The sequence below is a fragment of the Salmo salar genome, chromosome ssa06, assembly GCF_905237065.1.
Source record: "Salmo salar chromosome ssa06, Ssal_v3.1, whole genome shotgun sequence".
In the NCBI taxonomy this organism is placed as follows: Eukaryota; Metazoa; Chordata; class Actinopteri; order Salmoniformes; family Salmonidae; genus Salmo; species Salmo salar.
The window spans coordinates 56,214,748-56,237,799 of record NC_059447.1 but is presented as its reverse complement, the minus strand read 5'-3'; the positions used below and the strand labels follow the sequence as shown (position 1 = coordinate 56,237,799).

The following is a 23,052-nucleotide window of genomic DNA, read 5'->3' as shown; positions in this document are numbered from 1 at the left end:
CTATCCTGTACTTTTTGGGCATTTGAATTTGTTATGTACAGTAGATAAAAAAAAGGTGCCAATAAAGGGTTTCTAAAAATAAAGAATATTCTGTCCTCTGGGTAATGGCTAACTGTTGTTCTCTCCTCCCTCCATTAGATGGAGTCTCTGTTTGGTAGTCTGCCTGAGATGCTGGACTTCCAGAGAGTGTTCCTACACACCCTGGAGGAGCGCATCGCCTCCTCCCCCAACTTCAGCTCTCTGGAGACCCCGGAACAGTTCAAGGTAGAGTCCCCATGAGTTTGGGGTTGCGTGCCAAATGGCACATTATTCCATTTACACAGTGTATAAAACATTAAGAACACTTTCCTAATATTGAGTTGCACCCTCAGAACAGCCTCAATTCATCGGGGTATGGACTCTACAAGGTGTCGAAAGCGTTCCACACGAATGCTGGCCCATGTTGACTCCAACGCTTCCCACAGTTGGCTGTAAGTTGGCTGGATGTCCTTTGGGTGGTGGACCATTCTTGACACACACAGGAAACTGTTGAGTGTGAAAAAAAACCAGCAGCATTGCAGTTCTTGTGCCTACTACAATACCTCATTCAAACCCACTTAAATATTTTGTCTTACCCATTCACCCTCTGAATGGCACGCATACATACGCAATCCATGTCTCAAGGCTTGAAAATCCTTCTTTAACTTGTCTCCTCCCCTTCATCTACACTGATTGAAGTGGATTTAACAGGTGACATCAATAAGGGATCATAGCTTTCACCTGGATTCACCTGGTCAGTCTGTCATGGATAGAGCTGGTGTTCCTAATATTTTGTATACTCACGGCTGTGGTCGAAAAGTAGTGTCCTATATAGGGAATAGGGTTTAATTTGGGATGCGGCCTCGAGGTCTAGTGGAAAATCTTCAAGCTTTATCAACAGGATGTTACTTAACCTACTGACTGCAGTGTTAGTCAGCGGTAGGCCTATTTGATGTTCACAGGAAGTGAACAGCAAGCATTCTCTCTCTCTCTCTCTCTCTCTGCATCCAGAAACTTCTCTTCTCGCTGGGCGGCTCCTTCCTCTACTATGCCGACCACTTCAAGCTCTACAGCGGCTTCTGTGCCAACCACATCAAAGTCCAGAAGGTTCTGGAACGAGGTAAGGATGATGCCTACCTTATGTATAGTAGACCTGAATATCCCTGCTCAGTTAATCATTTAATGCCATTTGAAAAGCCAGTGCAAAAGGCAGCAAATCAATGCCTGCATCAAAGCTTGCTTTAAGTCCTCATTTCCTGTTTACAGCAAAGACGGACCGGGCTTTCAAGGAGTTCCTGGAAGCGAGGAACCCCACCAAGCAGCACTCTTCCACCCTGGAGTCGTACCTCATTAAGCCAGTCCAGAGGGTGCTCAAGTACCCCCTGCTGCTCCGAGAGCTGGTCTCCCTCACTGACCCCGAAAGCGAGGAGCACAGCCACCTTACAGGTATGACAACATATGTCAGGGTTTATGTGTGAGCCCGCATAGACACACACAGGGACATGTATGTACACCCACACACACACACACACACACACAGAGAGAAACACACACACACACAGAAACACACACACAGAAACCATAAGACCCACAGACAGCAGTCTTTCCAGGTTTGTCTGACGTGTTAGGGGTGAGCTCTATTGACGTGCACCTCTCTGTGTGTCTATCTGTCTCCATCCATCAGAGGCCCTGAGAGCCATGGAGAAGGTGGCCAGCCACATCAATGAGATGCAGAAGCTCTACGAGGACTACGGCACTGTGTTTGACCAGCTGGTGGCAGAGCAGAGTGGCCCTGAGAAAGAGGTACAGTAATCACCACCACACATAACTGGCAAATGAAACTATAATAACGTATTCTTGACAATACGAATATTTGATTCTGTTCATTCAAGTAATTGGATGAACGATACGAATGGTACTCATTGTAGAGTGAGTTCATTGGAGGAAACCCCCTCCACCACCAGCCTCCCAGACTAAGTGTCCCCCTCTCTCTTCTCCAGGTGACAGAGATCTCCATGGGGGAGTTCCTCATCCACTCCTCTTTGAAGTGGCTCAACCCTTTCCCCTCCCTGTGTCGCATGAGGAAAGACCCTGAACTGACGGTGTTCGGTGAGTGGGACTTTTTCCAATGACGAGTTGAATCAGAATGACTTGACAGGACGACGTCAATGTTTTCATATTTATTACAACAGTCAAGAACTGTCGGACTCAAATCGAGTTGCTCCTGCCTCTGTCCTCAGTTTTCAAGAGAGCAGTGATCCTGGTGTACCGTGAGAGCAGCAAGATGAGGAAGAGGATGGTGAGTCTCATTTTGCTCAAACACACTTCTTCCGATAACTTTTATGTTATACAGTGGGTATCACGCAAGTTCTGATGCGTGTGTACATTTTGGTTTCTTTGTATGCTACAGACCACGTCACGCTCCGACCTGGACCCCTTCAAGTTCCGCTGGCTCATCCCAGTGTCGGCAGTGCAGGTCCGCCTGGGGAACACAGCAGGAACAGAGAACCCTTGCGTCTGGGAGCTGGTCCACACCAAGTCTCAGGTGGAGGGGAGACCAGAGACCGTATTCCAGCTCTGCAGCAGGTGAGAGATTACATGAAAATGACAGTGATAATGAATGTTTTATCAATCATGAAAACAAAAAATATATACATTTGAATGAACATGGCCTAGTTGACATGATCTCATGTATGGGTCTTTTCCAGTGGTTTGGAGAATAAGGCCAGTGTAGTGAAAGCTCTTCGCTCCCTTCGAGACTGCACCCGGAAGCCTCTCCTATCAGAGAGGGGTTCTAGAGAGCACCTAGGCTCCCTCCGCAGGACCCAGCCTGCACCTGTCAGAGACGGCTCCTGGAGAAGACAACAGCGCCAATCAGAGGCCGGGAGGACTGCAGGCCACCAGCACCACTCAGACGACAGCAGTGTGTCCAGCGGCGGCCCCTACCCTGGTCCAGGAGACACCCACACGGAGCCCCAGCACCCCGGCCGCTCCTCCACGGGCCTCCCCAGTCTGGAAGGCACCACACTGGGCAAGAGGGCCTGGCTGTGCTCCCTGACCAGCACCCTGGAAGCCCAGCTCCAGAGACTCAACTTCACAGAAGAGGCCGGGCCGAGGAGCACGGGGACCCAGCAGGAGCACCTCAGACAGGGGGTCCCCCAGCCCCACCCTGCTGTCCAGAAGAGGGTGAGCAGTCTGCAGGGGGGCCAGGGGAGGCAGGATAATGACTCCCAGTGTGTGGACTTCAACGCCCTACTAGGGAGGGACTTCAGTGTGCAGAGCCTGAATTCTGTGGTCAACGAGGACTGCTTCTACGATACGGTCATGGGAATTCAGAAGGCTGCCATTCCAACACTATAGTGGCCTAGGGGAAACTAGGGGAAACTAGGGGAAACTTCACCCCAGAGAGCTGATGAAAACCTGTCTAGGCTCTTATCACACTGACTAGCCTGGTCAAGTTGCTATGGACTAGAGGATGAATCTCTTTAACGTGCTTACTCTGACTCTGCTGAGTAGGCTTTGACTGAAGAACTGAGCTCTGATCAGTTACTTGACTTGACTTTATCCTTTTAGCTCCTAGAAGAGCGAAGGCCTGCAGGTCCCACAGTTACACACCGTCACAGTACATACGTAAATGGATGCCCGTGGGACTCTCCTGTCTGTCCCTTGTTTTGCTGCACTCTATAAGCTATAAACACAGTTGCCTATGTTCAATAGCATTCCTTTCATTTTTTTCTCTCTGGAATTCATCTTGTTTGTAACTATAATGCAGTATCTCAATTGCGAGTAGCTTTCTATTTTCATGGCTTTTTTGACAAAAGCAGTTGTTAGTTCAAGACTGGAATTGCTTGATAAAAAAAAAACATCTGATATGAGTACTTTATTTGAACCTGTTCCTATTTATATGTATCTCTATATTATTTTGTTCATGTGTTAATATCCACAGAAAAACTAAGATTAAGTGTCACATTTCTATTTCATTTATCTTATTAAGTTAAAGCAAAGTCCCTTTTCAAGCTCTTTCATACTTGAAGTGATTTGATGTATCACTTTAAGAATTCAAGACCCTGGCACCATCAGGTTCTATCTGCACAAAGCTCCGTTCTGAGATATTGAGCGTCAACATTTTCCCATCCCAGATCTCAGAACTGTTGTGTAGCGAATTCTTCTTTCATATTTTATATATATATATATATATATATATATATATATATATATATATATACGCTAGTTTATCACCTTACGTTCAATCATTTTTGATTGACAACCCGGCATTGTGTGATTGGATTGCAGATAGAACCTTATAGAACCAAGTTAAAAGGTGTTTGTGCAGATAGTACTTTCTGATGTTGTTTTAAAAAAATGTTTTATCGTAAAATGACTTTAAACAAAAATCGGACATATCTTACATGTAAAGGACCACCTAAAGAGCAACTCCATGTGAATAACACATTGTTTGACTAAAATGTCAGGTGGGACTGTAAGGTTTTAAGGTCACAAATTGTTGAAATGTTTGTTATCATTATTCCAATTTAGCTGAATTGTAATTTATTCTCTAATAATGAATATTATTTTCATATACATGACATTGTACAGGTAAAGTTAAATGATGTAATATTTAATAAAAAATTAAACAGGCTCACACAGGAGTTGTCCTGCTTGATAGATAGATGCTTTGTAATTACTGTAGGTTATTGGCTAATCAAGGTCTTATCCACTAGACACCAAATGGAAGAAAACTGACTGAAACGGGGAGCACCGACCTGACCTTGACCAATAAGAAACTAATTTCTGTTGCAAAACGTTTCCTGTTGCAAAATGTTTTGCTACGATTTGCTACGGCACTAATATATACTGGACAAGAGAATGCATTAGAAACTCTTGAGTGGTACAGAAGAAGAGCGTAAAGAAAGATGCAAAATATTCCTACACTTTCTTTCTTCCTCCTGCTGCTCCATCCGTTAGCTAGAGGGAGGTAGAGCCCAAATGTAGACTTTGGAGCCCTGGACCAGAGCTAGCCACAACAACCACACCACATCAGCGTAGCTGCAGCATCCTTTACCCGAGCCTCAGTGTTGTGTGTGTGACTCACACAGATTCTTCCTCCTTCAGACAGTGGAGTTGAGGCTCTGGTGAATACAGACACTGTTGCTAGCTGGCGGCATGGAGAAAGCTTCTTTTTTTTAAATCCAGTCTATCAGCACCAACACAATGAGTCATAATTGCTGGCCCTCTTTCCAGGTCTTTTTGTTCACAGGTCTGTGGACAACGTTAATCAGGTGTAGGGCGTCAGCCAGTCTTCGTCACATAAAATGGAGGAATGGAGGGAGTAGTAGAAATTAGAAGGGGAGGAGATTTATTTTCCACTCAGTTGGTGCAGTTCTCTAAGGGGGGGAATGTCCTTGGTCACTTTAGCTACAGTCTTGGATCTGAGGGATGAGACACAGCATTCCTGGGCCAGACACAAGATGGAGACACAAGAAACAAAGAGACATACTCAGGAGATGGAGAGGTTTCAGGTATGTGCGTAACAGATTGCTTTAAAGGGAAAACAGGAGGCTGTGTGTGATGGCAAGCCGGTTCAGTTCCTGTTGCCACAGTAACACCTTTTGTGAAGGGCCATAAACACAGCCCACTCCACACACACACACATAAATTCAACATGAGCCTCCACCACTGAACATACTGCCACACTGCCGCCTGACAGCCTGAGGAGAGGGGGTAACACACTTCAGCGTGCCTACTGCTTACTCTTCACGAGAAAAAGGCCTTGGAAGAGAAGCTGTGTTGGAAAAGCAGTAAATGTTGGTCTCGGCAGTGGGTGGATTAAAGAAGGAGTGGATGACAGAGGAATGGGGAATGGCTGAATTTAGATCTATCTCTGGGGCCAGAGTGCAGGAGGACTGGAGGCTGGGCTCCGCAGATACCACAGACCACTGATAGCAGCTCCTCTGATCTGACAAACTGTTGAAGGCAGTGCCTGGTCCACCACCTCCTCCACTTTCTCCTCTCAAAACTCCCTCTGCCTGCCTACTACAGTACCACTAGACTCTCTTGTCTGCCAGCCTCGTGCTCTTTTCTCTACCCAGACCAATAGAGTGGGATTGCCATTCCACAAAGACCACAGCAGCAGCGGCAGACCTACAGACAGGCAGGCAGGTGTGCTCTGCTCTCTGGCATGCTCCAACACAGCTGGGTCTCTTCAGCCATCAGTGGATCAGCCGACTCCTGCCTCCTGCCATTCATCCATGATATGACTGGGATCCTCCCGGGGCCTCCTGGACCTACAGCGCAAAGGGAAGGGAACTCTGCCGCTACCTCGCCGAGGTGCATGAATTGAGGAGCAAACTGAAGTGAAAAGAGGAAATTCAGCAACTCAGGATAGTTTTTTCTTTGTTCAAGACTCAACTAGCACTCGCTGACCTGACATACTCACATACACGTGTGTGTGTGTGTGTCTGCAAATCTCTCAAACACAGGAGAAACGTTCCATTGTGAGTTGTGCGACTGGATGACCACTGGATGGATAGAATAGCGGTAAGTGTGTGCTGCAAGTGTTTCCTTCTTCCTTCTCTCGTCACGCGAGAGACTGATTACAACGCATTAGGTAGACTTCCATTAGATAATATGGACCACATCTAGCGACAGTAATCTACAGTTGGACTGAGATATGTCTATGGATGACAGTTTGTGTACACGAGCACATCTGTTAGCAACTTGGACATGTCGAGTAACACCCGATAGATTTACATTATCCTCGTTCTGCTAACTTTGTCGACAGCTTGTTTATTTGCACTTTCCATCGCAGCTCGTGTACCTTCCTTATTATGGCTTGTCCAATCAGGTAGCCGGAAATGGGTTCCATCTTTTCCCTCATCATTCCATTACTCCGATGTCATGGCAATGAATGATATTTTTCAGAGAGAATAGAATTTCTAAACACCTAGTTATTTAACCATCCACATTGATTGTATATGCTGTGCAAAAACCTTAGGAACCTGTCGTTAATAATTTCACGGTGATGCCTCATTGGTGATAAAAACACAGCGTCAACTCAACTGCTGGCAGGTAATAGCTCAGTTGTAGCTCAGTTGGTAGAGCATGGTGTTTGCAACGCCAGGGTTGTGGGTTCGATTCCCACGGGGGGCCAGCACAGAAAAAAATGTATGAAATGTATGCGTTCACTACTGTAAGTCGCTCTGGATAAGAGCGTCTGCTAAATGACTAAAATGTAAAAAATGTAGTGAGGGCATTGCCTCTTGACTGTGGGAGTAAATAGGTCATTTATATTCCTGTCTGTTTGATGATTTTGGGAGGGTTGATTCTTCCAGGCTGTAGTCAGTATACTGGCTGCTCATACTCAAATAGTTCAGTCTATGGAATGAACTCTCAACTCAGATATCCCATTTCACCTGGTGTTCTGGCTACTGCGATAGGGTGATAAGGCTTAATACCTTTCGTTATCCTTATTACATAAGAAGTTGCCTTTTCCCCCTTCTCTTGCTGTGGAGTGTTGCTATTCCTACTTCATCTGAGACTGGGGGTAGTTTAGCAATGAAAATGGAAAGCAACAAATAGCCTAGTTGCCTAGTATCGCAAATTAATATTCTAACAGCACTCCAATGCAACATTTCTCATTGCTGTACAGCTTGTCATCCCAGCAAACATCAGTAAATTCGGTAATCATAAAGGGACTTCTAATAATATATATTTTTTAGGGCATTTTAGATCAGAAACAGCAGGGGAGACAGATTAGGAAGGGTGGAGACAGTGGGATTGAATCCCCGTCTCCAGGGTTGCATGCATGTGCCTAGACCACCGGACCATAGGGCCTGAACATAAAGGGATATCTAAGAAGAAAATATGTTTCTTGCATTTGTCTCTTAGCTAAAATACTTCAATAGGTCTTCGTTAGTCTACTGCTCATAACATTTCCCTTTGGAAATAGATTTGCTGAATGAGCTCAACAGTTTTTTTTTTAATGTGCTTGTATGAACAAGGCTTTAAAGAGAGAACAACAAGCAGAGCAGAAACCCTGTAATTAATACCAGACTAAACATGCAGTATCTTCATTACAAGCCTATAAAAATGATTTGGCTATGTGACCAATTTCAACATTTCTTTAAAAAATTTTTTTAAAGACTTCAAACAAACAGGCAATGAAAACGTTGTAATCGTGCTTGCCATTTCACATGAATAATATTTGTTTTATTTTAAAAGAATTCTGGGTAGGGTCCCCTTCTACACCATCATTACAGAAGTGTACCTCTGGCTTTGAATTTGTATTCCTCTTTGGAAGTGCCAACAGAATAACTGCCAATAGTCTGTCTCTGCCAAACCATAGTCCTCAGTTATGCTCATCCTCCATCATTAAACATTATGAATTTTAGATGAGTACACAGTAATGAGAAATATCGGGACGGGCAATAAGGATGTGAACGTTATTTATAATAAGGGTTGCATGGAGAAAATGGATGGCCCTCCTGTCAGCAAAATATATATTTACATTAACACCCCCTGAAAGCTTGAAACAAAACAAGTGACCCTCCTCTGTACCCAAAATAATAATTAAAACAAAGTGGATAGCAGAGAACATGTCTATCCTTTTTGCCTCAGTCCTAGAATAGACCAGAGCCTTAGATACTGTATGAGAAAGAAGAAACTGTTCTTCGTCTTGCAAGCATTATATGGTAACACAATCATTTTGATAACCATCTGGCCCACAGCCCTGTGCGCTCAGGATTCGCAGACCACCATGGACAAGAGTAGAGGGTGGAGAAATCTCCTTTATAGTAAAAGCATTGCATGAATCTATCATCGTATTTGCAGGTCCGAGAAAATGTTTACTTTTATAAACATTTCATGCAAATCTATATCATTTTACACATTAGCAGAAACTACCACACAAATGACCGAAATTACAGGCTATGAAAAGACAGAGAGATAGGCCTATGTGTTCATCTTCTCCAATGCCAAATCGGCATGTCTTGTTTGCAACGAAACGGTCCCTGTTTGCAAATAATTACATCTGAGACATTATACATTAGGAATCTGAGTATGGTACTTTCAAACGTTTGTCTGGGCTTAACCCAACGAGAGAAGGTCACAAGTGTTTCCCTCAAAGCTGTCTGGGTTTAAACATCTTCTATTGTACAGAAAGTGAATAGCTTCATCAACTGATAGTGACAGAATTAGATGACTTCCCAAGTGTATTTTTTGTCTCCTCGGCTATAGAGGGTTGTAGCTCAGCCTCTGAATGTCAAAGACACTAAACAATGATACTCCCATATGTATCGGAGCAACGTCTTTCTCTGATATTTTATAGCTATAGTTTCTAGAACACAGCATTGTGGACCAAAGTACTGTTATAACAGGGGTGTAGGCATGTCTACCCAGGCCCACCCACTGGGGAGCCAGTGGGTGGGCCTGGGGAGCCAGATTGTGCAAAAATCCAAATATTATACATTTTTATTATATAATCGGATGTTTTCTTTGCTTCAAAATCTTAGGCAAACAAGGAGTAGGGCTGTGCTTTTTGCCATTTTCTTCAATAAAAGGTAGGACTATGGCATACCCCCGCATACTGCCTCAATTCGATGGTTTTAACTTAACATCCATTCACTGACACAGAGGTATCCTATTTAAAAGAGTGGATGGTGGATGGAGGAATTCAACGACAAACCTATGGATATTTCAGCCCATAGCCTAATATCGTCTGTCAAACAGGTAGGCCTGCCTCTTATTTCTTAAACAGGAAGATATACATGCAGGCTCCAACACAAAAACCTCTGAAGACGGTTTTAATGTATTATGCCTATTCAAATTTGCCTACTTTCAGCGCCTGGAGCTGTCCATTTCAGGTTGATTGTGCCGCGATGCTGCTTGAAGATTTATGGATCATTTCATCATTGGATCATTTCATTGAGACCACACTATAGAATCAGAGAATCAGAGTTGAAGGGCGGCATCGGACACATCGATACATAGCCTAAAATAAACTAATTCGAAAACACTGATGCAGATGGACGAGAGCCATGCGTCCTCTGAAACACGACCCTGCCAAGCCGCACTGCTTCTTGACACACTGCTCGCTTAACCCAGAAGCCAGCCGCACCAATGTGTCAGAGGAAACACCGTACAACTGGCGACTGAAGTCAGCGTGCATGCGCCAGGCCCGCCACAAGGAGTCGCTAGAGCGCGATGGGACAAGGACATCCCGGCTGGCCAAACCTTCCACTAACCCGGACGGCGCTGGGCCAAATGGGTCTCCCGGTCGCGGCCGGCTACGACACAGCCTGGGATCGAACCCGGGTCTGTAGTGATGCCTCAAGCACTACGATGAAGTGCCTTAGATCGCTGCGCCACTCGGGAGGCCCCATTCTGTACATTTTCATCCATCCCTAACATCATCTCCACAGTACAACACATTACTACTGTCCCATAGGAATGACGGGAGTGAAAAGTAAAGAAGCCAAAGTAAACAAGGAGTAGTAGAACGTTCCGTTCGAAAACTAGCCTACACATCAGCAGCTACTTCTCCACTTAGTGGAGGCCACGCAATAGACCTAGAATAACACTGCTCTACTGAGAGTTGCCTTGGTTCCCATCTCCCTCCTCTTCTCCATCCCAAATGACACCCTATTCACTTTCTAGTGCACTACTTTTGACCAGGGGTCTGGTCAAAGGCAGTGCACAAGAAAGTGAATAGGGTGCCATTTGTGACTCGGCCCTCCTCTTCCCACGCTCCCCTCGCAGCCCAGGCTAAACATGCATCAAATACACTACACTACACCCTCAAAGGGCTAGGCTGGTAAAGGACTTTATAGTCTGCTCATATGGTCAATATCTATCAAAAGGAGTTTATTAAAAATATCCTATACCACAGATATCACATAACATTAATACGAACGTTCTGTTCACCTTGTAGCGGTGTTGCGTTAGTAGATGTTTACTTGTCCTTAGAGTTACTCTTGGGAAACTGCATGACCTTGCCTGCCTGCGTACTTAGTAAACTCTTGGCAACATAATGGAGGAGAATTCCATACAGCATACTGCCTTGGGAAGAAACATTTTAGATGACAACTCCAAATCCAAGTGTGTATGTTTGAGAAATGCAGTTCTTTCCAGTCTCATTGACTCATGTCATGTGCAATAATGAGACAACGGGCTAGAAGTAATTCTATGGGACAACAGGCTAGAAGTAATATCCGAAGAGTACCAGTAATATTCATGTTATCTAAATAATTGTCTAAATACTGGGTAGTAAAATGACAAAACATTATCTGGTCAGGTCTTAAAGAGCTCTTTATTACTTTTTTCCATTCATGACATGACCATATTTGGGTAGTAAAAGTCCATACAGTTTCTGTACAAAGGAATATGACACACAGTAGTAGTGGGATGCATGCAGCGTGTAAAATTCACGACAGTTTTTCCTTTGACTTTCGGTAGACAGGCTCTGTATCAAGCCCAACTTCGGTGCCTGGAAGGAGAAGGGATAAATATATGGAACTGCATGCTTTTAATAGCCTGCCATGTCCTCTCACATCTCACACACACACACACACACACACACAAAGCTCACAATTCTACAATTTTAATGACTTCAATGTGACTCTGTTTGAGGCAGGAGGCCCAAAGTTGGTACTCCATCTAGAGTCTAGGCCGGGGGCGGGAGAGAGGGTTCTACTAAGCTAACCTATGGAATTGTTTTAAGATGCTCATACCAAGGATCATCTAGCTATTTGATTTGGAATTTTAGGACCCATTTAGGTATAAAATTTTTAAAAAAAAAGGTTTTTATCAAACATTGAATCTGGCCTTACTGCTATTAGCCTATGGAAACACACTGAAGAAATTATTCATACATGGAAAAACAAATAGTCCAAAAAATGTATCGAAAGGAAGTTTGTTTTGAAGTGTCTGTCCTATATCTGAGAGATATAAGTAAGATGAGGAAATTATTTATGTACAGTTGAAGTCAGAAGTTTACATACACCTTAGCCAAATACATTTAAACTCAGTTTTTCACAATTCCTGACATTTAATCCTAGTAAAAATTCCCTTCTTAGGTCAGTTAGGATCACCACTTTATTTTAAGAATGTGAAATGTCAGAATAATAGTAGAGAATTATTTCAGCTTTTATTTCTTTCATCACATTCCCAGTGGGTCAGAAGTTTACATACACTCAATTAGTATTTGGTAGCATTGCCTTTAAATTGTTTAACTTGGGTCAAATGTTTCGGATAGCCTTCCACAAGCTTCTCACAATGAGTTGGGTAAATTTTGGCCCATTCCTCCTGATAATCATCTGTCTGTAAACAATTGTTGGAAAAATTACTTGTGTCATGCACAAAGTAGATGTCCTAACTGACTTGCCAAAACAAGAAATTTGTGGAGTGGTTGAAAAACAAGTTTTAATGACTCCAACCTAAGTGTATGTAAACCTCTGCCTTCAACTGTATATTGTACACATATTTGTCCCTTTTTTTAGACACTAAACTACTTTCATACATTTTTATTTTATTTTGTTTATTTATTTTTTACCCCTTTTTCGTGATATTCAAATTGGTAGTTACAGTTTTGTGCCATCGCCTCAACTCCCGTACGGACTTGCGAGAGTCGGACACTACAGATAGATGTTGGCAGTTCAGCGGTACCGACTTCAGACATGACGCTTGTGGGGTTCATGGAAAACCATCGTGTTCATGAGAGTATCATCATTCCATAGAAGGGTCATAATAGTTTGTAGGCCAAACAGTTCGGATGTTACAGACATGTTTGTGAGAAGACCAATTTTTCGAGATGTCTCATGATCTGACAAACACCGCTGCAGCTCTGCCACCTTTCACCGCAGATGGACGACATCGGCGGATGCGGTGGATTGAGACGCAGCCCATCTCTAGCTTAAACAGACAGATCTTTATGGGGATTTTTTGTATTTTATTATGCTTATTCGATTTCCGTGGGGGCTCGGACATCGATTCTAGGGGGTCCATTAAACCCACACCTGCGGTCATTCACCTCCGGATGCTGCTGTTCTTGGGAGTAGGGTGGTGGTGGGATGTAGAGGGGCTGTGTCCCTTCAGGAATGGATGGGCGCATAAATAGAGCTAGGGTTCTCCTAATGAGGACTACAGCTGTGGTAATGATCACAGTGGCATTTACCCTCCACACTCCCTCCCTGCTACGGTACTTGCCATCACCAGTCTGGAACAGATAATGTATGATACGATATTTTCCTCTTTTTCAAATTAATGTAGTCTTTCCACAGAGATGTGAAGCGTGGAGGGGGGGGGGTCTGATAAGGGCCTGAGGAGAAGGTAGGAACATTTATATTTCTCTGTGTCCCAAATGGCATCTTATTCCCTATGTAGTGCACTACATTCGGTCAAAGCCCTATGGGCAACCTTTTATGTTCAGCCCTCTGGTAATGGTTCCTGTTGGGGCAGGTCTGCCACGATAGGGTACTTTCCTTTTGCTGTCACAGTGTGTGAATATATAGACTCAGGATTACTATGAGGATAGGTTGTGTAACTGTTGTTGGGATACTGCTGTGTGTGTTCCATCTCCACAAAAGGAGGGGGCATGAACTATGCAGTCGGCCATAGTTCATGCGGTCACTTGAAGGGCGACACCTTCGTATCGGCTGCAGGGCAAAAGGATGGGGATGCAGGTCTTTGTCATCAGTCGGTTTCTATTGTGCTCTGAGTGACAATTGACGAAACACACAAAGCCACCGCCAAGCGAGCACCAATGTCAAATCAAACCTCAAAACTCTCGGCTGTCTAAATGATATATTGAACCAATTAAAGGTACACCAACAAATCTTGAACTGCTCATTTCAGTCAGCCATTCAAATATGCCGCGATGAAAAATATTAGCTTATTACTGTCTTTAATCACATTCTCAGGCTGCCCATTTGCTGAGAGGACATTAGCTTAATCTGAATCAATGACCTTCAGGTTAGTCTAGTCTAGTTCTTTAACCACTCTCACACCACGTTTCTCTCAGTCCACCACTCAGTTCTCCTTAGTGGGGCTGTAGCTCACAGGCAACAAGGATGTGTGGCTGGCACGTCTTTTATGGGACACTGAAAAGGATGGAATTGTATGTTCTGTTGCTAAGGAGATGGAAGGAGGAAGTACGAATCGCTAAGCTGCTCACTCTATTTTATTGTTATGTTTTTTTCTCTCTTTTGAGCCCAGGCAACATTGAGAAGAGACTGACGCACCATGGCACGCTGTCCAAGACACAAAAGGTAAGGATGCTTTTTTTTCTTCTCTCGAACACTGCATTACAGACAAACTATGCACTTATTTACTTTAACAACGCATTTACATTAGCATCAATGTCAGAACGTCACTAACATAAAGACAGAGTAAAGAATTTAAGAAATTACACATTATTTTACGAGAAATAGCTCATGCATGTTTCAATTAGAAATATTGCATTTTCCATTTTTGTATAGAACCAGCATTTACCTGACAGCTGAAGTGAAGTAAACTAGCTGCTTGCTGTAAAAAAAAAGTAACCTACTTTCAGAGGAAGGACACTGCAGCTTTAAATGCACATAATTGAGCCTTTAAATGAACACCACAAAACTTAGTCACACAAAGCCAGGGATGCAGAGTCAAAATGCAGGCAAACAGAAAGCACCCTCACACACGCTTCTCCCCTCAAAAGAAGGAGAAAAAAAGAGCAAAGCGCAGTCTCCTCTCCCCACATTACCAGCCCTTGTGCCTCATCCGTCTGATCGTCACGCTTGCTCGCTCAGTTCAATTCTCATTTCGCTTTTTATCACAGCCCACTGGAGCCTGCACTGAGGAATTATCTGCTGTCAGGACCCGCGCCTGCACCAGGGCGATAGGGAGAGACGGAGCCAAGGAGCCAGGCTCAGGCCACAGCAAGGTGAGGGTGCCGCCGTGCCGGAGAGGAGGAGACTCGCAACTCGCCGATGGCGTCCTCCGCCATGCAGATCCTCGCCTTTGTCCTGGCGCTGCTGGGCGTCCTGGGCGCCACTGTGGCCACGCTGCTGCCCAACTGGAAGGTGAGTGCCGACGTGGGCTCCAACATCATGACCGCCATCTCCCAGATGCAGGGGCTGTGGATGGACTGTACCTGGTACAGCACCGGCGTGTTCAGCTGCACCTTGAAGTACTCTGTTCTTTCACTGCCTGCCTACCTGCAGACTGCCCGGACGACAATGGTTCTGTCGTGCATGATGGCTTGCCTTGGCCTCTGTCTCGCTGCCCTGGGGCTCAAATGTACCCGCTGGGGAGGCAGTCACCGGGCAAAGAGGCACGCGGCCATCGGAGCGGGGGGTTGCTTCATCTTGGCTGGTATCCTCTGCCTGGTGCCCGCTTCTTGGTTCACCAACGAGGTAATCACTACCTTCCTGGACTCCAACGTACCCGAGAGCAGTAAATACGAGCCTGGGGGGGCCGTGTACGTGACCTTTGTCTCTGCCGGCCTACTGCTGGCCGGTGGGGTCATCTTTTGTTTGTCGTGTCCCGGGAAAAGAGAGGGGCAGTTGGACTACACCTCGACATCCACCTCTACCACCTTTCCTGACAAACTACTGCAGCAGCAGATAAACCAGGAGCAAATACAGCGCGACCAGCTCCAGCGTGACCTGATACTGCAGGAGCAACTGCAACGGGGGCAGAAGGACTTTGAACAGCAGACGTCGCCTAACGAGCAGTCAAGCCGCGAGCAGCTACAATGGGGTGACAAAGGGCCCCAGGATGAGGCCCAAGCAGCTGACGAAATCCAGCAGGAGGAGCCTCTACATGAGAAGCCTCTACATGAAGACAAGGGAACGCAGCAGTTCTACTCTCCATCCAGAGTCCCTCCAAAAGACGCCCGGGCTGGCTACAGCCTGCAGGACTATGTTTAATATGTTTAATCCCTAAACCCTACTCTTGTTAGCGGGGTGGAGGGAGAATCCTGAGGACATTCTACTGACTGCCTTTGTGAGAGGGAGAGAGTGGAGGAGAGAAAAAAGGGTGAGGAAGGAAGAAGGTAATGACTTTGACAGCCTTATCGCCCCCTCTCATCTCTTCTCTCTTGCTACTGCAAGCGCAAGCAGTAAAGCTATTCCCAAAGTCTTGGAGAAAGGCAGCTTGTGGATTCAGAATCCTGGGGTAAATGCCTCCTTGACTGCTGCTGTGGTGGGCGGAAAGACACAAGGGTAGGGTAAGGGTAGGGTAGAGGAGAGGTGTCATAAAAATGCACAAGCGCAGCACAAGTATTGTATATCCGGTGACAAGTTCCTTTAAAAATGGACGCGGAGGCTTTTCCATACCAAAGGTTTGATGAGAAAAGAGTGCTGATGATAATTAGCTGCTAATAATATGACATCATTACTTTTGCATAGTAAGTTACCCACTGGGCACACACTGGTTGAATAAACACTGTTTCCATGTCATTTCAAGGAAATTACGTTGAACCAACGTGGACTAGACGTTTATGTGTCTGAAAAACGAAGATGTTCATTGCAAGCTTGCAACTCTTAGACCCCATTTGCCTTGTGAGATTAAAATAATCATCCTCAATCCTATTTTCAAAAGATAAACAGACTGATTGATATTCAGTCTTCTTAGCATGCTTGTTAAATAATGCAGCTCGTTAAGTTATCTGTAGCTTGTTAAATAATGCAGTGGAATGGAGAGTAGTTAGTGAAACATAGCTACCAAAGCATGTGCCTAAAATGTGTTTGTAGAATTTCAACTGTTTGTAAAGGAGAATTACAGAAGACTAAAGAAATGAAAAGGGAGTTCAGGTTCCCACCAACACCATACACACACATCCAGTCCATCTTGGAGGGGAATAAGGTACATGGCAGCAGGGCAGACTTAGTGATTTGGAGGCCCCAGGCAGAGGCCAGTCTGAGCCCCTCTCCTGTAATTTTAACTGTAAAAATGTATTTCCGTTTAATGTGCCATGAACACAACCAGACACGATGTTTCCATCTGATTGTCAAACAAATCACTTCAAAAGTAGGGTCCCTTCGCACGTTCATCCAAAATAATTCCAGCATTCCTTAAATAGGCAAGTGGCTAAAACGATCTCACCGGAGAAAGCATATGAGCGAGCAAAACAGCACCCCTCTGTCTTACTATATGTAACCCATGTATCTGATGCTGTCTGGACAAAAAGAATATGACATGACATAATCTTTTTATCCAGGCAGAATCAGATACAGTGTCTATAGAAAGACGACAACCCCTAGGATTTCTGCACATTTTATTGTGCAACAAAGTTGGATTATAACGGATGTAATTGTTGACAAAAAAATCTACACAAAATGCTCTGTAGTGTTTTTTATTTTTTTTATTACTGAAAATGTAAACACTAATATTCCTTGATCTTTCTTGTGCTTTGCTCCATCCCGTTTCTTTTCATCCTGAAAAACACCCCAGATGTCAAGCATACCCATACCATGATGCAGTCACTACCATGCTTGAAAATAAGGAGGCAGTTATTCAGTGATGTGTTGTGTTGGATTTGCTCCAAACATAAGGTTTTGCATTTAGGCCAAAACTTTCATTCCTTTGCCTCGTTTTTTTTTCTTCAGTATTACTGTAGTGATTTGTTGCATACATATGCATGTTTTGCAATATTTTGATTCTGTTTATTTGTATTTCTCTTTTCACTGTCATTTAGGTCATTATTGTGGAGTCACTACAATGTTGTTGATCCATCCTAAGTTTTCCCCCATCACAGCCATCTACCACTCACTGCCCTTTTTTAATGAGGCTTTCAAAAAGCTCCCTGGTCCTTGTAGTTTAATCTGTGCTTGAAATTCAATACTTGACTGAGGGACCTTACAGATGTTGTATGTTTGGGGGACAGTGGAAGGGGTAGTCATTCAAAAATCATGCCAACCCCTATTATTTCACCCAGAGTGAGTCAATATAAGTTATGTGATTTGTTAAGCCAAATTCTACTTCTGAACTAATTTAGGTTTTTCCTAAACAAAGGGGGTGAATACTAATGCACGACTATATTTGAGTTATTTCATTTTTATTAATTTGTACAAAATGTGTAGAATTGTCTTTTCACTTTGACATTATGGAGTATTTTGTGTAGATCAATTGATTTTTTTTATTTTATTTTTTACAATTCAATGTATTTCAATCCCACTTTGTGATGCAACAAAATGTGAAAAAACTTGAAGGAGGTATAGACTTTCTATAGGCACTGTACATGGGCTACACATACATGTCCTCTGCCTTGACGATGATAGCAGTATTATCAGCAGCACCTGTCTTTTTACTAAAGAAATGCGTATTTGTATCCATCTAGAGTCAAAGGGCCCGGGCTTGGTTTCTACTAAGCTAACATATGGAATTGTTTTAAGATGGTCATACCAAGGATTATTTATCTATTTGATTTGGAATTTTAAAGACCCCTGTAGGTATTAAAACATTTAAAATAAAGTAGCCTTACTGCTACTAGCCAATAGAAACACATTGAATATCAGATTCATACATAGAAAAACAGATCGTAAAAAAAGTTATCAAAAGGATTCCTAACTCCTAATATTGAGTTGCACAATCCAGGTCTCAATTGTCTCAAGGCTTAAAAATCCTTCTTTAACCTGTCTCCTCCCCTTCATCTACACTGATTGAAGTGGATTTAACTTTCATAGCTTTCACCTGGTCAAAATATGTAATGGAAAGAGCAGGTGTTCTCAAATGTTTTTTACACTCAGTGTATATTTTGAAGTGTCTGTCCTATGTCTGAGAGATATAAGAAACATCAGAAGAAAAAAAAAAAGGTTTACTGTGGAATTACCCGTAAACTTTACATGGAAATGCCCTGTTCACTTCCATAACTTTTTTGGGCCCGACACGGGGTTACCTTCAGACAAGTCCTGTGACACTTATGGGGTAGAGCAAAATGGAAAACACAATAGTGTTCGTGAGTCTCATCATTCCATAGAGGGTTCATATTAGTGTGCAGCCTAAACCGCTCGGACACTACAGATGTTTTTGTGAGAAGACGATTTTCGGGATGCCAGCTGGTTTGACAAACACCTCTGTAGGTCGGCCACCTTCCACCACAGTTGCAGAAGGCTGGCGGATCATAGACATTAAAACCAGTGGTGGATGTGGTGGATTGAGACGCAGCCCATGCAAAAAAACATATCTCTAGCTTAAACAGATGGATTTTGATGGGGATGATTTTTTTGGGAGTTTATGCCTCGAGCGGAGCATGGGGGGGTGTGTTTAAAAAAAAAATATATATATATATATTTTTATTTTATTTTTTTATGCCCAGCTCATGAGGCCCATTGATGATGTGAGGCCTGAAGCAATTTCCTCTTCTGCCTAATGGTAAGTCCACCAGCGCGTGGCAGCGCAGGCTGTCGGAGATAATGATCCTCTTTGCTTTCCCATTATCACCTCGCTACGGCTAGATGCACACTACTCATTTACTGCACACCCCCCTGAACACACACACATACACTCTCGTCCTTCCTCTATCTGCCTCGCCCCCTAGCTCCCTCCCTCTCTAGCTGCGAGGCTAAAAGGGTCTTGTACCCAATCATCTTTAAGGCATGTGTCCTTGTGTCATTCACAGAGGGTTCTAATCTACCTGGAACCAAAAAAGGTTATCCTTTGGGGACAGCCAAAGAACCCTTTTGGAACCCTTTTTTCTAAGATTGTAGGTCTCGATTGCAGTGCTGCTCTTGTTTTGGAAAAGCGACATCATGGCAATAAAAATCCAGAAATGTTTTGTAGGTTTATTGTGTCATTGTGTGTTTACCTCACTTGACAGGACATATGCTCTGTTTTTTCTCTACCTGTATGTGAGAGAACAAAAATAACTACAATGGCTCCACTGGGTAAAAGGTTTCCTAATTTGAGAGGGTTTGTTTCACAAAGCTGACTTTCCCCCTCAAAAATCATAAATGTCATTCTGCCTCTGATCAGAGAGGAAAGTACATTTGATGCCTCGGAGAACCAATACTTCACTATGTTCTTATCGATATTCATGTTCGCAACATGGAATACAAATATCTAGGCTAGATTCTAGAATAATGCTTAAAAACAATGCTTGATAATGCATATGCTTTCACTTTTTAAACCGGGAATATGAACTATTTGATTAAATATGGTTTACATGTATTTTTCCTATTTGAGAATGGTCTACTTTATTATGATTAAGGGCATAACTTTGATGAGTGTGAATTTACTGTGGATATCAGGTTCTTATTAAAATAATGATTCCATGTGATTGTCAATCCACAAGTCATTTCAACTTTAGCGCTTGTTAAGAATGTTTTTGATTGTTAATTGCTAAAAATGAAAAAAAATATAAAAGATTTGTTAAGCTGTCAACTTGTTCCATAAAGAATGTCAGAGAGACCAATGCTTCTTACAATGAAGATGAATGGGATGTTCATAACTCGAACAAAACATAATGACTGCAACATCCTAGTCTGCCTCTCTCGCGCAACACAATGTTTGTGCATGGGCATAATGATCAGTGCAACAAAGCAAAAGCCCAAGTGTTTCATTAAAGCAAAAAGCCTGTTACTGGGCAAAACAAATAAAGTTGTTGCTTTTTCTCTGTACAAGAACGGAAATAAATCCATACGTGAAGGGAGAAAATACTTAATTTTTTGACAACCAAATAAAAGGATGTGATTTCAATTTAAAATCTGTGTTCCTCTCCTTTCCAAGCAGTTTCAATAGCTTGACGCCCCAAGTTTCCCCCATAAGAAAACATGCACATCATCAGATTCTGTCAAACTTGATCTTCCCTCCCTTTTATATTGCTCTTTGTTGTCTGCCCGTGCTCTGACTTCCAACACCTACAGATAATAGGAGCATGTGATGTGAGGCTAGTCAGGTGATGGGCTCTGCTGGGACTGGGAGTCAGGCTTGTCCAAATGAAAATCTACATACTCTTACAGTGGGTTCACTCAGGCATCAAATCAGCTCAATGCACAAACAGCTGAGCACCATGAGTCACAAACACGTACACACACACACACACAGAGCGTTTATGGTTCTTCATCTCGCTTAGTGCAATGCCCATCTAATTAACCAATTAGATTGATTTTGTGCCACAAGGTTGCTTTTCATTTTTTCCCCCTAGATACAACGTTTCTTCTGTGTTGTTTTCTAATTATCTGCCAGCCCTATCACCTACAAATAATACTTAGGTGAAACCAAAGAGGTATTATTGTAATTTTCTTTGATAATAATTAAAGCAATTATTTAGTCATTTAAAAAAATCCCCCCCCAAAAAAAATCTCTCTCAATCCGTATGACTCACACCGAGCACATCCAAAAAGTAGACAAACGTATGATTTGAGAAGACATCACCAGTTCATTCATCAATAACATCCCTTGGGATTTCACCATAGATCTTCTTAGTGTTCACAAGTCTACTAAACTAATACAATCACACAGATTTTAACACCAGCAGTACATTTTGTGGAAGCTCTGCATAACAGCAAAGGCGTGAAACCAAATAACAGTTAGCCATTATCAACTGTTTTAGTGCATTGAAGTGAAAGCCCCAATGGAAAAATTCCTCACAGTGAACAGGATTGAGGTGATGGACTGCAAGTTGCAACCACCACAACTCTACAGTGTCAAGAGAATTCTCTGTGAGGTCTGACATTCCCACGGAAATAGAATTCGAGTTCTGTGGTCGTTCCACTATGACAGACAACAGCAATAACTGTGCAGTGCCCATGCATGCAATGTATCAAAGAAGCAGTAAATAAACACATCTTAAATTTCAAAAATGTAGATGTTCTTGCTGCCTACACTATGTCTGTATTTAATTCTCAAGGCAGTGCATATCATATATATTTTTTTAACTTACTGTAGCACTGTGGTATATTGAGATTCTGCTCACCCTTGGGGCATTACATGACGATGCCAACGTAGTGAATCCTTTCTCCTAAGCATTTGGTATCTTGAATGACCCCAACTAAAACTGGAGGAATTAAGAGAAGCAAAAACGAGTCAGCAAATTCTATATGATTCAAATCGAAATGCATCTATTCAGTATAGTAAAACTTGATGGCCTATATACTTTACACCACCACTACACAAATATGTTTGTATGTCTCTTTTGTTTCTGTTCTTTATGAAGACATTTAATTGAGCAACTTCCATTTAGTGGGGATACTGGAAGACATCTTGGATTCTTGCTCACCAAGAACCCTTACAATTCACCAATAACATTTCCAATGCCATCTTGAACATTGGCTTTAATCCCCAAATTAAAGCCATAGGAAACAACAAACTCGTATAGCCTAATAAATGCTACTCCAGTTAATCCAACCTGGCTACACCAAACCACCGAGGCTCAAAACCTTCAGATGGAATTACCGGTGTTCTGCAGATTCCCGTTGCATCACTCGTGGGTTGACGGCATGTTTACTGTCGTTTTCTCATTGCTCTCGGTCATTCTCTGAGCAGTCCTCTTGAATCTAAAACAAAATTGAGGCATGACTTACTTGATTGCATGCACTTTTTTTGCACACCCAATAACACACCCAATGATCTATTATATTGGCTTCGCCTCATCCTCTCTGGCATCAATCAGAAAAATCTCCTGATTACATGACTCGATCAGAAAATAATGACACGGTGGCCACTGTGTTTGATATTAGATCGGTTTGGTCAAATTTTGAAAGCCAAAGTAAAGTTAGCGACCATTGAGCTATAGGAACAAGGTTATATAAAAGGTTATGAAGTTAGCAACCTTGTCATACTTAACCAGCACACCAATGGTGGCGGAAGATACCTACGTAAATTACATTTCGGGGAGTGATCCATTCTATTACACCTCAGTGCAGTGACCACACTTGTGACGGATTTTGGTTAGAAAAGGTATATCTTTTGTCAGAATTGACTTTTCGTAGCAGGTTAGGAGAACTTACACAGTAGGTTTGGAGAATTAATGTAGCAGGCTAGGATAATTATGTTAAGGTTAGGAAAAGGGTTGGGGTTAGCTAAAATGCAAAAACAACATCAACATTCGAAGTCAATTTGACA

At 43.1% G+C, this 23,052-nt stretch overlaps 2 protein-coding genes across 5 annotated transcripts in view; both read left to right on the top strand.

The window, feature by feature from the left end:
• Positions 1 to 4,660, top strand: part of tiam2b (TIAM Rac1 associated GEF 2b) — a 57,048-nt gene extending 52,388 nt beyond the window's left edge. For all 3 annotated transcript variants that reach the window (XM_014204871.2, XM_014204870.2, XM_014204869.2), the window contains exons 17-24: positions 139 to 264; positions 1,030 to 1,138; positions 1,285 to 1,464; positions 1,703 to 1,821; positions 2,019 to 2,127; positions 2,259 to 2,317; positions 2,429 to 2,604; positions 2,727 to 4,660. In XM_014204871.2, the coding sequence (XP_014060346.2) occupies positions 139 to 264; positions 1,030 to 1,138; positions 1,285 to 1,464; positions 1,703 to 1,821; positions 2,019 to 2,127; positions 2,259 to 2,317; positions 2,429 to 2,604; positions 2,727 to 3,378 (1,530 nt within the window). In that variant the 3' untranslated portion in view covers positions 3,379 to 4,660. The remainder of the gene's footprint in view (positions 1 to 138; positions 265 to 1,029; positions 1,139 to 1,284; positions 1,465 to 1,702; positions 1,822 to 2,018; positions 2,128 to 2,258; positions 2,318 to 2,428; positions 2,605 to 2,726) is intronic.
• A 1,089-nt stretch (positions 4,661 to 5,749) lies between these two features.
• On the top strand, positions 5,750 to 20,692 carry LOC106607669 (claudin-20). 2 transcript variants are annotated; one of them, XM_014204867.2, is made up of 3 exons: positions 5,750 to 6,555; positions 14,227 to 14,279; positions 14,825 to 20,692. In XM_014204867.2, the coding sequence occupies exon 3, from the start codon at positions 14,976 to 14,978 to the stop codon at positions 15,915 to 15,917; it is 942 nt and encodes a 313-aa protein (XP_014060342.1). In that variant the 5' UTR covers positions 5,750 to 6,555; positions 14,227 to 14,279; positions 14,825 to 14,975; the 3' UTR covers positions 15,918 to 20,692. The 2 variants fall into 2 exon arrangements, with proteins under 2 accessions (XP_014060342.1, XP_014060341.1); XM_014204866.2 differs by lacking the exon at positions 5,750 to 6,555 and having other exon boundaries at positions 12,942 to 14,279.
• The last annotated feature ends 2,360 nt before the right edge of the window (positions 20,693 to 23,052 follow it).